Source organism: Eubalaena glacialis, chromosome 1, assembly GCF_028564815.1.
Source record: "Eubalaena glacialis isolate mEubGla1 chromosome 1, mEubGla1.1.hap2.+ XY, whole genome shotgun sequence".
NCBI classification, from domain to species: domain Eukaryota; kingdom Metazoa; phylum Chordata; class Mammalia; order Artiodactyla; family Balaenidae; genus Eubalaena; species Eubalaena glacialis.
In genome coordinates, this window is record NC_083716.1 from 176,899,562 (window position 1) to 176,913,567 (window position 14,006).

General features: G+C 37.9%; 1 protein-coding gene across 3 annotated transcripts in view; it reads right to left on the minus strand.

Annotated features, from left to right (window-relative positions):
* Positions 1-14,006, minus strand: part of ABCB11 (ATP binding cassette subfamily B member 11) — an 82,731-nt gene that overhangs the window by 45,206 nt on the left and 23,519 nt on the right. For all 3 annotated transcript variants that reach the window (XM_061201425.1, XM_061201435.1, XM_061201416.1), the window contains exons 8-11: positions 10,853-10,977; positions 9,447-9,621; positions 2,877-2,990; positions 832-942 (exon numbers count right to left, since the gene is read on the minus strand). In XM_061201425.1, coding sequence (XP_061057408.1) covers positions 832-942; positions 2,877-2,990; positions 9,447-9,621; positions 10,853-10,977 — 525 coding nt within the window. The remainder of the gene's footprint in view (positions 1-831; positions 943-2,876; positions 2,991-9,446; positions 9,622-10,852; positions 10,978-14,006) is intronic.

Below are 14,006 nucleotides of genomic sequence, written 5' to 3' on the forward strand. Positions count from 1 at the left end.
TATTGTAATAACTTTGTATGGGGACAGATGGTTACTAGACTTATCGTGGCGATCATTTCATAAAGTATGCAAATGTCAAATCGCTATGTAGTATACGTGAAACCAGCACAATATTGTACATCAACTATATTTCAATTAAAAAAAGTAAAAAGAAAGGGTGGCTAAAGATACTCTTTTTAAAATGAGGAATAAGTCTCCTCCCAAAGCCAGTTCATTTGGGGAGTAGATCCTAATTTTCCTGTGGGGTAAGTTGGCTTTAAAGATACTTGCTCAGTAGGTGTGGGAAAACTGTAAATCTTCTTCATCATGTGCCCTGGACAATCACCTAGTATAAGACATGTGACCATAATATCACAAGATTACCTTTCCTTCAAGGACTGATCTAGAGATCCTTGTGAACTTAGGGATAGGAAATAAAAAAAGTCAAGACAGCAGCTTTCCTTTGCCACTTCATACCCTACCCACTCAGTGTCCCGCCTTCTGCAAGCTTTAAGGAGGTGGTTGATAAGCTATCCTTCTGGATTGTTCTGATTGTTTCACAGTTTGTTTAGCTTGTGCTCACAGTGACAGGATCTGCCACTCATTTTAACAGAGCATCACTCAGTTGACTTAACCTGAATGTGCTACCAGACTGTGTTCCCACCAGAGAGATTTGCATATATTATTATCACAAGGAATATGGTTTGTGGCCTGAGGAACGACAAGACACCTGAGGACACTTCCAGAGAAACGTGTCTCCCTGCCTCATTCCTGGAAAATAAGTCATGCTTCATAAAAACAATTATTTTGTGGCTCTGGAAATGAATCATCAAAGAAGAAATTGGCACTTACCTTCACCTCTGGTCTGGAAGGATAGTGGAAGGTCACATTATGGAATTCAATTTCACCCTTAATTCGATCCAGCTTGTAACCATCTTCTGACATGCAGTCAATGAGGGGTTTCTGGAGTAGAATATAAAAGGAATATAGCAACAACATGTATTATATGCATTTACTGTCCATCTCGGTTTGAACTGGTTCATAAAACAGAACAACAATCAGGTAAAACACTGCAGTGATATGCCAAAGATAAGTTGCTTCCACATTAAATATGCATTAATGATAGTAATAATATTCACTACCATTCACTGAGAAATTAATGTGAGATTATTACTATTGTAATTACTATTACTATATAATAGTATTACTATATTACATATATTTATATATAACCAAACTTACATAAATAATTAATGTACAATTAATTATAATTAATATAAAATATGTCAATGATCATATAATTGGTATAAAATATTATCACATTAATTTAATTAATTAGTATTTATTGTATACTATGATATATTATTACATAATGACAATAAAATAATATAATAGGTTGGCCAAAAAGTTCGTTTGGGTTTTTCTGTAAGATATTATGGAAATATATAGTATTGATCTATAATTAATATATTAGTATATAATATATTGATATTATTATGGAGTATTGTAAATTGAGATACCACAGAAGACAATGTACAAGGTGTTTTAATACGCTTTTTTCATTCATGTAATCATCACTGTAACCTAACTAGACAGTTGATACACCCATTTGTTCACTTGAGGAAGTAGAGGCATCTCAAGAGGCCAAGGTCCAGTAGTACCCAACATTTGAGTATCTATTGTAGATGATGATTAAAACTAACTGAACGTCCTCAAGTGGTGTCTTCAAATATACCAACTTTCAACTCATATGCTGAATTCCACCTCTGTTGTTGTTAGTGGTGAGCCTAATTCAGAACTTAACCATGCTAGGTCATCAGACAAGAGTGAGGGTCATCTCCGTCTACCAGAACACTCCAGGGCCAACTTCTTCCCTCTCCCTCACTAGTGAGAGAAAAATCATATCTCTATTTGTGGCTACAGTGTCATCTATTTCTTCTTCTTTGGTCTCTAGTAAAAATAATAAAATAATTTTTAAATGCCTTAATTTTTTGTAATCGTTTCAGGGGCCTTTCAGACTCGTCATCTTACTTGAGCATGCAACAACCCTAAAAATGAGGTAGACTTTGGATAGCTCTATGTGGTTTTCAACAATCTTTTTATACCCCAATAAGTGACACCCCAAAATATAAAACAACATATTGCCACCTCCCCCCCTTCTGTTCTTGAATTTTGACCTCTCTAGCTTGACCTCTGATGTCCTTCAATTACTTAACCAGGGAAATCCTAGCCAGGCTGCCAGGGTCCTTTACAAGCTTGTAGACTTTCCGTCGCATTTAGAAGTTAATCTAATCTTATGAACTTGGTCTTAAAGTCCTGCATGATCTGGCCCCTTCCCATCCCTACAGCCTCTGTCTCTTGCTCACTCTGTTCAGTCACACTGACTTTTAGTTCCTTGCATTCACCAAGCCCTTTTCCAATCTGGAGATCTCTTCCATGAATACCTCCCTACTCTCACCTCTCAGGCATCTCTCCTCCCGCGAGTCCCCTTTTGCATGGCTGACTCACCTCCTTGGGTGCTCAGCTCAGAAACGGTGTCACTGTCACTAAATTTAAATGCTCCTTCCCCCATCCCAACCACTATCACACTGATCTATTTTATTTCCTTCCTAGTACTTATCACCATCTAATATTATCTTATCTTTGAATGTGCCTACTTTGGTATTGCCTATTTCCCATATGATATGAGAGCAGGGGCCTTATTTGTTCTATTTCACCCTTGCACTGCCAGCTCAGAATGGGGTCTGGCTCATGACAGCACTTATTTAAGTACTGCTGAATTAAGGGCATTGTGATAGTTTCTCATATTTTTTAACATTGAGGATAAATTCCTCATGAGTTCATTCCTCCCCCCAGCCCCAACCTGCTAATGGCCTTTACTTTTGGCTTTTACATACCCGGTCCATTGTCTCAAAAATGCTCGTGGCTGCTGCACGGCCAGCTGCAAAGGCTTCCAAACAGGAAGAGGCATTGCCAAGATTTAAAGCTCCTACTATGACACTGAGGAAAATCTGTAATAAAAAGAGATAAACATAGTTTCCGTCAATTTGCAAATAGTCTTCACTGTCATTTGGGCTGCCCATGTGAACTCAAAGATTTCTCAGAAATATTCTTCTGTGGGAGTTTGAAAGCTAAATAGCTCTTTGGAAACACTAGAACAGTTTTTGTTCTGCAAAGTATCTCCAATTTTTCTACTGTTTTGATTTAAAAGACTACATTATTTTTGATTGAACATCACTATTCTACAAAGAAGAACATGTTTTTAGATCAGTAAGAGGTCTAAGCAAGGCAGCATATAGACACTGAGTGGGTTAGAGTAGTGATATGATAATTGATTCATTATATAAACAGCCTTATAATGTTAAAGACTTCTGGTTAAAAGGGTTGTTGAAATGATAAAGACACTGTGATTAGCTTGATTGTCCTAGAGACTGGTACATGCAAAATATGCCTACTACTACTGCTACTGCTATATTCCTGCTACTAGTGAACTAGTTTTTAGGATAACTACTGCTATACTACTACTAGCAATAATAACAATAATAGTAAGGTATGTGTTTAAGTGCTCTACTCGTATTACTTCATTTAATCCTTACAATAGAAGAGGAAACAGAGGTGTATGGAGGCTGCCTAACTTACCCAATGCCTCAACGTGTATTAAGGGGTAGAGCATTATTTGAATCCAGGCTCTTGATTGACATTTTTGTCCAGCTCCCAGGCTCATCTACTGCTGCTGCACACAAGTGGAGTGGCCAGGTTCCTGTGCAGAGCTGGGGAAGCTCTTCTTTGACTCACCAACCTGGCCATCTCATTAAGTTAGGGGAAGGCTACCTGATCATGATCAGATATTCCTACCCAACAGCACTCTGTTTTTTGTTTGTTTGTTTGTTTGTTTTTTAACATCTTTATTGGAGTATAATTGCTTTACAATGGTGTGTTAGTTTCTGCTTTATAACAAAGTGAATCAGTTATACATATACATATGTTCCCATATCTCTTCCCTCTTGCGTCTCCCTCCCTCCCACCCTCCCTATCCCACCCCTCTAGGTATTCACAAACCACCGAGCTGATCTCCCTGTGCTATGCAGCTGCTTCCCAGTAGCTATCTATTTTACGTTTGGTAGTGTATATATGTCAATGTCACTCTCTCACTTTGTCACAGCTTACCCTTTCCCCTCCCCATATCCTCAAGTCCATTCTCTAGTAGGTCAGCACTCTGTTTTTAATCAGTGCTGTTTATAAAGAGGCAAAGAGGCAATTCCTCACGTTGGCCTCTAGGAGAAGCACAAGACTTCACCCTTTCAACCAAAGAATGAGCTTTAGTCACGTGACTCACATGGAGGCTGTTTCGTTGGCCACCATCTATTGAGGACTGGAGTTATTTTCTGAGGTAAAATAAAGATTGGCACCTGCATGAATGTAGTCTTTTTCAGGTAATCAAATGAACCTAGTCTGTGGTGGTTTCATGAGCTGGATTCTTCCCATGGGTTATAGCACATCAGGGCAAAATAACTGAGTCCCTTCCCATTCTCTTTCTCCCTTATGGCTGGACGATGGGGCTTCTCAAAGCCAGTCAGGCATCTCCTCCCTCTCAGTAACCTCTCTATTCCATATATCCGGATGCTGTGGGCCAGCCCCTTCTTGCCTTCTCCCTGAATTCCCTATTCTATGCATGGGGACAAACATTCTCTCTTCATCTGTCCTTCATCTGTCCTAATCTGTCCTTTTCCTTAATTATGGCAGGTACTTCCTCCCATTGGCAGATTACTTACTCTCTCAAGCCCCAGTAGTTCATTATCTGTAACACAGGGATAATGATTGCCTATACCTCAAGGGATTGTTATGAGAAGTAAATGATAATGTGTGTAAAGGTGATTAATCCAATGTCAGCCACATAAATAATAGTGATGATGATGATGAAAGAAGTGAGATTCCACACTTAGGAAGTGAGAAGATGAACAGACAGAACAGTACTTGTGGTCTAATTTGTGTTAAGACCACCCTCATTAGAGGTCTTTCTAACTGAGCAAAAGAAGCCTTCCACATGTTCAGGGTTCAGTAAACACTTTCCATAAAGGGTCAGTTAGTAAAGATTTTAGGCTTTTTAGGCCATATGGGCTGAAGCAATTATTCAACTCAATTCCTCGACTATGTAGTACAAAAGCAGTCATAGACGGTAGGAAATGAATGACTGTGGCTATGTTCCAATAAAACTTTATTTACAAAAACGGGCCACAGTCTGGATTTGACTTGTGGGCCATGGTTTGCTGATCCTAGATCAACTCACTAGTGGCCTGAACTGAAGTTTGGAGTCAAACCCTTGCTCAGCCTGGCTTTGCAAACACTACCTCAAGCGAACGTCTCTCTCGGGGTCCTCAGGGAAAGAGGGAGTGAGACAGACAGAGGTACACATCCTAATACCATCGCAGTAGCTAGCACACATCATTTCTCACCCCAAATATCTCACTCTTCAGCCCTGTGGACTGTGGTGTGGGAAGAGGGAGGGCAAAAGAGACCTCTGGGGAATAATTTATCTGTGGGTGTGCTGTGCTGGAGAAAAGGGGATCTGTTCATAGAAAATAAACTTATGGTCATCAAATGGGAAAGGGGGGGAGGGATAAACTAGGAGTTTGGGATTAATGGATACACATTACTATATATAAAATAGATAAACAACAAGGTCCTACTGTATAGCACAGGGAATTATCTTCAATATCTTGTAATAACCTATAATGGAAAAGAATCTGAAAAAGTATATATATATATATATATATATATATAACTGAATCACTTTGCTCTACACCTGAAACTATCACAACATTGTAAATCAACTAGAGTTCAATTAAATAAGTAAATAAATAAATTAAATAAAAAGGGATCTGTGGCCCCTTGGAAGAGATTCAGAAACAGGAAAACAGTAGTTAATGGGTCAAGCCTCAGAGTCACAGAGATCTGAGCTCAAATCCCACCCTGTGCTATCTGGCATATATTTCTCAACCTCATGGCTCCATTTCATTTTTAACTGGTAGCATAATTTCAGAATGGCATCAATTACAGAATGAAGTTGTGAGTATTACACATGATAATTATATTAAATACTTCACTCAGTGCTTGACACCTTGTATACATTGAATAATGTTCCGCTCTATAACTGCTGTTACTTTTTTATTATCAAGTCCTGAAACTTAAGAGGGGCATGAAAGAGCAGCCATCAGCACCATTCAGTTCCCTTTCATCTTTTTTTCGTAATAGATCATAGAGTATGTTTTTTGTCCATGTACAAGTGATACTAATTACAGTCATTTATGTGAAATACTTACCACTTATGCCCAATTACCGTGCAGCCAATAATGATTTTGTGCATCACAAAATGTGTTAGATTAACCTAATTGTTAATTAGTTTAATGTATTAAAAACACTCAACTCAGCTTATGCAAACTCAGCCTTTATAGTTTGTTGCTCAGAGCCTGGCCAAAAAAGTGCATGCACGCTCAAGAGAAAGAGAGAGAGAGAGGGAGAGAGAGAACCAGAAAGGGAATGCTTACCAATGATTATACTGTTAAAGAATGTCTCTCATCTTCCCAAAGAAAAGTTTCTTAAGATGTAAGTGGAGGCTTGCAAGGAAAAGTTTAGGAAAAGGAGGTGAGGTTAGTTATTGATGATTAAAATGTTAGAGACACATAGTATGCCATGTCTGCACAGAGTAAGTACTCAAGAAATATCAGTTGAGAGAAGGAATTATTTACAGAAGGTATAGAGTAGCCTATAATCCAACAGGCAGGAAACTTGAAGGTGAGAACTTGTTAAATGAGTTAAACAAGGATGCCGTTAGACCGAGGTGGCTTTAATGCCACCTAATGTAGCAGCCTACATAAGCGATCAGAACCTAAGCCTGCATGCCTCAAGGCTAAGAAATCAAAACCTAAGGACAACCAATCACGAACAGCCAATTAGGCTTTCCCCAATAAGGCAACTACTTAAGCTACAGTCGATCAAATAATTTCTTTGCTTTGCTTCCTCCTCTTCTCTATAAAAGTCTTTCCCCTAGCTTTTATTAATAGACCCCCTCTAACCACTTCTGGTTTGGTGTGCCCAATAGGAGTTATTTTTTCTCAAACAAACTTTTAAAAATTTTAATATGCCTCAGTTTATCTTTTAACAGAACCATAAAATTGGATCTTCACTGGAGAGAGTTACCAAGGGTAACTCAGTGGTAATTCAGTGGTTCCAACTGGAATTGTGTATTTTCAATTGACCATTTTTTCATTTTTCCCTCTGAACTGTTATTTGTGCACACTTCTGTCCCCTCCTTGCAGGCAAGGAGTCAAAAGAAGGATGTCTTTTCTCAGTGCATATCTTTCTGCAGAGCGAACAGATACAAGCTGCTGAGACTAAAGTCAACTACTGGTATTTCTAGTTTGGTCAACTTGAAAGTTCTTAAGAATCATTAGGTCAATAAAGACAAAGGACTTTATAGTCAGATTTTAGACCTGCAGTACTTTCACTGGCTTTTCAAATGTGCAAAGCTATATTAAAAGTTATTAAGAAAGTGGTTAAAAAAAGAAGTGTGGAAAAAAAAAAGTGGTTAAATTACGGTAATAGTAACACTTTCCATCTATGCTATCCCTTTAAGGTTTACAAAACATTTTAACATGATTTATCATATTTAACTTTTTTAAACAAACTTCAAGTGATGCCAGCTGTTTATCTTTCAAAGAAAAACTGAATTTTAAAAAGTCATTCTTAGTGTATTACCATGCTCTTAATGAAATAAAGTCAGCGCCTCAGAATGATTATGGTCTGACCTCTAATAACCATTTCTATTTGCAAGTGAAATTTCTATTCAACTTTCCCTAGAGATGTATTTATATAAAAGCAGTAGGTCTCAAATTGCAGGTTTCTAGCTAGCAAATTTCTGGTGCACAAAATTTTGGTATTTTGCATTATTTAATTGATGCCTGTCCTACCTAGAATCTGGAGCCAAAATATATATATTTAAGAATCTTATATGAAACCACTTCCATGCTTTTTAAATTAATATAATTTATTGAATAATTAACAGACCAAATGGAACATATATTTCATGTTTTACCTCCCTGACCTCATGGAGCTTACTGTATGAGGGTGGGAAGGGACAGGAACAAATGTAAATAAATGCAAGTGTTCAGATTCACTCAAGGACTCTGAAGGAAAAGTTCAGCAAACCATGCAGGAGAATAAAAGATTGGGGGACTTCCCTGGTGGCGCAGTGGTTAAGAATCCGCCTGCCAATGCAGGGGACACGGGTTCGATCCCTGGTCTGGGAAGATCCCACATGCCGTGGAGCAACTAAGCCCGTGTGCCACAACTACTGAGCCTGCGCTCTAGAGCCCGCGAGCCACAACTACTGAGCTCACGTGCCACAACTACTGAAGCCGGCGCGTCTAAAGCCCCTGCTCCGCAACCAGAGAAGCCACCGCAGTGAAAAGCCCACTCACCGAAACGAAGAGTAGCCCCCGCTCGCCGCAACTAGAGAAAGCCTGCACACAGCAACGAAGACCCAACGCAGCCACAAATTAATTAATTAATTTAAAATAAATAAATAAATAATAAAAGATTGGATAAGCATGGAAGACCTGACTGGAGAAGTGCCATCCAGTTGGGAATCTGAACAATGACAACAGTCTAACTGTAAGGAGAGGCGCTAAGCTAAGGAGGAAAGGTGAGCGGGAGGAAGAGCTTTCCCTGACTCCATCCACACCTGCTATTCACTGTCGAGGTCCCTGTCCTCTGTAGCATATAATACCACCGTCATTACGCATTATGTGATTATTTATTGTTTCGCTTCCCTACTAAACTGTAAATTCCATCAAGGCAAATATCGCATTTCTTTTGCTCACTATTGAATTCTCTACACTTTGCATGAGTCTGGCATATAGTAGATGCTCTATAATTAATTCTTGAAAGGACAACTGAAAAGATACTGGAAATTAAAGTAGCCAAGGCATTAGCTATAGCATGGCTACAGTGCAAGTGAGAAATAAAATATACTTGTCTTACCTATTCAGTTGAGGATATTATTGGCTTTGTATTTTAGTAACTATGAGTGAGTGTATTTAACAACTATGTCCATTAGCACATATCTTATGCCATTATTAAGCTCAACCACATAAGCTGTTAATTTTTAGCTAGGAGATCCCTGACTTTCCATTTTCGTCTTTTGGACTCAGTCAGAAAAATCATTGTTTTACAGCTATAAAATCTTCTGTTGATTGGAAAGCATGAAATCACGAGTCTCATGAACTCAAATGCTCAGCATCCCTTTACTATAAAAGGCATAAGTATTGCTGTTTCAACAGATGGACTCCATCAAATCGTTGAGGCTTTCCTCCTTCAAACACTAATGGGATAAACAGAATGCCTTCACTGTGGACTTTTCTGAGATACTGGCAGGAAATGTTCTATCTAGGTCATCAAGATGGAAGTACCTGGACAAGGGTTCCTGCTGTATATTCTCCATCATCCAGGACAAGTCTGGAGCCGTACCAGAAGGCCAGAGCGTAACACAAGAAGATGAGACACCACATGAATCCAGTAAAGAATCCCATCACTATCCCTTTTCTAATTCCCCAACGCTGGGCAAACACAAGATTTTTCTCATACCTGTGAAGAGAAAACATTTGAGTCTATTTCAGCAACAGCAATAGCAGCAGCAGCAGTTCAAGTTAAAATGTTTAAAACAGGCCACAATGCAGTGGTTTTAATCAATGATTATAAAATCATTCCAAACACAGGGCAGCTTTAGGGAAAGAAAACAACAATAATGCCTGTGTAGTTCCTTAAAATTTGCTTCAACCTGGCAATGACAATGTGTTGAAAGGATGATGCCTAACAAAGCCTCATAGTTGATTACTTCTTGGATGAGTACAGTGGGGTAAGCTTTGCCCCAAGAGAAAAGAATTTTCAACACAAATGTTTGACCACGAGGGGTCTAGTATTATTTGTGTTTGAATTCTCTCATTAAGTCACATGACATGAAAGATAATATCTTCCATAGTGGAGGAAATATGCTAATGCAATTTTTTATGAGAAGTAAGGTAACCACTTCACAAACAAAGGAAGCAAAAGAAAAAAAATGAAAAGAGGATAATCAGAGGTTGTAAATTCTATTCTCTTTTTCATTTGGTGAATTTGGTAGCAACTGAGAATGTGATCATACTAGATCTACAACATATGAAATAAAAGTTTAGTTAAGTTGGTGGCTGGTTTATAAAATCAGTACCTGGCACCTGATAAGCACTCAACAAAAACTAGATAAATGGAAGAATAAATAAAATCAAAGTTTTGACAACTGTGTTGTTTTGGTCATTTGGTTTTGATTTTCATTAACAGTTAATCTCCTAGAATGATGGTCTATAATATATCAATGCTAAATTTTACTTGATTAAATGGAAATCTTAGACTTAAAAAGAGCACATAGTACAGTAGCTGAATAAAACACATTGAATAAAAAAGTGCTCAATAAAAATGTGCAAAATTGCATTTTAGATCAGGTAGGCTTTTCCTTAATGTCAGAAGACAGTGTTTTAGACGGGCATGAAGTATGGTGTGTGTACACACACACCATCAGAGAATGAAACAAATATCCAACTTAAGATGGCTTTCTAAAAGCCACCAACTGCAACATCTTCAAGAACACAGAGCTAAAGTCTTGGGAGTCTTTTGTAGGTGCTTTGACCAATCTAATTGCTTAGCTTAGCTACCTCTTGAACAAAAGCTCCCTCAGGGTACCATAGCAAGGTGAATCTGCCACTTTATACAAAATGGGGAAGATTCAGGATAGTATGCAGATCAACAAAATTCAGGAAAGTGGCAGACATTTCAATTAACTAACCTTTCAACCTCTTTTTTCTCACCACCATAAGCAGCCACTGTTGGAATAGATGAGATGACTTCATCAGCCACTGCCCCTGCTTTGGCATAGGCCCTCAATTCATGGTCTGTAAACTTGGACACACTCTGAAGTCCAAACGAAAAAAATAAAATGTGAAGACCAGATAATCAGGTAAGTCACTCCGCCATTCACTGATCATCTAGCAGAGCAAACATGTAGCACAGTTTCATACAAGACTAGATTCCCACTGGAACAGCGTTTACCGAGGAAAGAATTTGGTCCAAGTTTGAGCCATGTTAAGCCTCATCCATGGGTGTTTGGTTGTTGACATATCAAAATGACTCCATTAAAAGTCAGCCTCCACAAAACTTCTCACAGAGTATGTCCTAAATAGGGCATTCTATGTGACCACAGTGTTTCAGTCATCATATTAATGACGTTTTCAAGTCAAACCATGTCAGAGTTCATTGCTATTGTCCAAAGGCCATGCCACAGTTTACAGACAAATACCAGATGCAAAGACCAGAGGCCCATGCAGGTGTCATATTCATTAGAATATAGAATAAGGGAGAGGTTCTGAGCATGCAAAGGCATGATGCAGCAGAGGTAATTCCATAGGAGAAAGCTTCAGATAAATATTACACCACTTGACTCAACTGTAGGGACTCAACTAACTAGTTTTGCTTTTTGCAAAAGGAAAGAAAAAGACATTGCACTTAATATTAAAGTTAGTTTTTCTAAAATTGGACCTGGATTGAGTCCTAGTTAGAATCAACCACCAAAGACTTCCCTGGCATAGATTAAGAAACAACAAGGGGAAAAAGCAAATGTTGTGAAAGATTAACTGACTCAGAAACCTAAAAATATATATAGTATCCAGACTAAGGGAGTTTATCTTCCAAGTTTTTCCGAACTTTTAGCAGCAAAACCCTTATCAAACAAAATCTTAGAATTTTAACATATAAGATAAGTAAAAGTGGTATTTTATTACAATATATTTATTTCACAAGTCCACATTTTATAAATCTTGTGAATTGGAAGGCAACAATAAAGGAAAGTAAGGCTATTTTAATCAAAATTAAAATTTGACTTTGGGTGGTATGGCAGTTTTTACCACAATCCTCTTCTAATTTACTTCTGAAATATGTAATGAGCATAGTAATGAGAAAATTAAGTAGTTGAGAATGTTATCAGTTTTTATTGTAATGGCACATTAAAGAATCTCTTGATACTTCAATTAAACTGTTATAGGAACTTAAAAGATGTATATTGGGAAATATCTAACAGTTGTTCATGTTTCCCATCGTAGGTATATAAAAGTCATACAAAGGCATACAAAACCCACAATCAGTTCTAATATGTCATATTCTAATATGTCATATATTGCCCCCTCCACCTTTTTTTGTCCTGCTTTTGAATTGAGCTTAGTGAAATTGCTCGCATCATTTTACACAAACATGCACACACCTGAATTCAAGAAGAAACAAGTGCAGAGCTACAACATTCCAAATCGGTGACACATTTACAAGAAGTTGAAATATGGACACTGAGACGACAAGAGAAACTGTGCTTTGAGCCTATTTGAAATCAAGTTAATCAGTTTATGTTGTTGGTCTCCAACATGTTAAGACATGACATATGATCCATTTGAGTGTGAATATTAATCTTTTGTGGGTTTGAAGAAAGAGATTAAATTTTTTTGGAGGGAAAAAAATGCTGAATCAAATGTTTACAGACTCCCCAGTGACCCTCTGTGGAAGTTGAGGCTTCCCTGGAGTGCAGCTGGAAAGCATTTGGTAGGAAAGACTGTTGTAAAACTTGCATGATTTGGTGGATTGGGAAAAAAATAAAAGCTAGTATCTCTTTAGTAATTAATTCTGTGCCAGATGCCATGCTAAGTGCATAACATGGATAATGCCTTGAGTCATCACAATGACTTTGGGAGGTACTAACCTTATTTTAAAGATGAGGAAACTGACATTTTGACAAGTTGAACATATCTTTCTTTTTTTTTTTTTTAACATCTTTATTGGAGTATAATTGCTTTACAATGGTGTGTTAGTTTCTGCTTTATAACAAAGTGAATCAGTTATACATATACATATGTTCCCATATCTCTTCCCTCTTGCATCTCCCTCCCTCCCACCCTCCCGAACATATCTTTCTTGAGCCAGGTGGTAGAGCCAGGTGGTGACCTAGTTAAGTGGAATGAGCTCTTTGCTATTGTCACTCTGTATTACCTGGGAAACGTTTGAGTAATACAGCCAGTGGAGTGTAGAGAGTATTTTGCTAGAAAATACAGTCATGGAGATCGGTACCTGTTGCTCAATTATGTGAATGTGTGTGCAGCTTTTCACTTAAATTCTATTCTCATTTACAGCAAATTATTAGTGTGCCTGATCCCATGACCTGTTATCTAATGTGGCTGCTCTAAAAGTAAAATAGAATAATTTCTCAATCCTTGGGAGTGTTTTTTAACTGAGATGACCCCAAATTCCTACTCCTCTACTTTTCCTTGGCCTGCATACCTGGGGAATGGAAACTGTGACTGGGATACTTCTCTGAATGGGTCAGATAACCCTCTCTCTGAAACTGATCAGATGGAATGGAGAACACAGTGTAATTGCAGAAATCTCTTTTATTTGTTGGGCCTTTCTGAGGGGAGCATCTGAACTTGGGAGACCACGGGAAGCCACAGGCACACTGCAGAGTGAGTGGGGATTTAGAATCAGGCTTCCTTGAATTTGAATCCTATTCTGTCATTCACTGGCTGTGCAGTTCCAGACAAGTCCCTTTACCTCTCTGAGCCTCCATTTCTTATATCTAAAATGGCATTAATACTTTATAAGATTGTTGTAAAATTAGAGATCATGTCCTTGAGGCTCCTAACAGTGCCTGGCAAAATAGTAAATATTCAATTAATGTAGCTATTATTGTTATTAATACAATAATATTTGTGTTATTAAAACATTATTAATCCCTAACCTAATAATGGAATGTTATTTGATACTGAGTAATAATCAAACAAAATAAATCAAAATGGTGATAATGATGTTGACTAAACGTACTCAGGAGAAGGGAATCAAGCTTCACATTTTTGGCTGTTTCTCAGTGCAAAAGTCTTCCTATGGAGAGAAGTGAGAAGACATTCTTA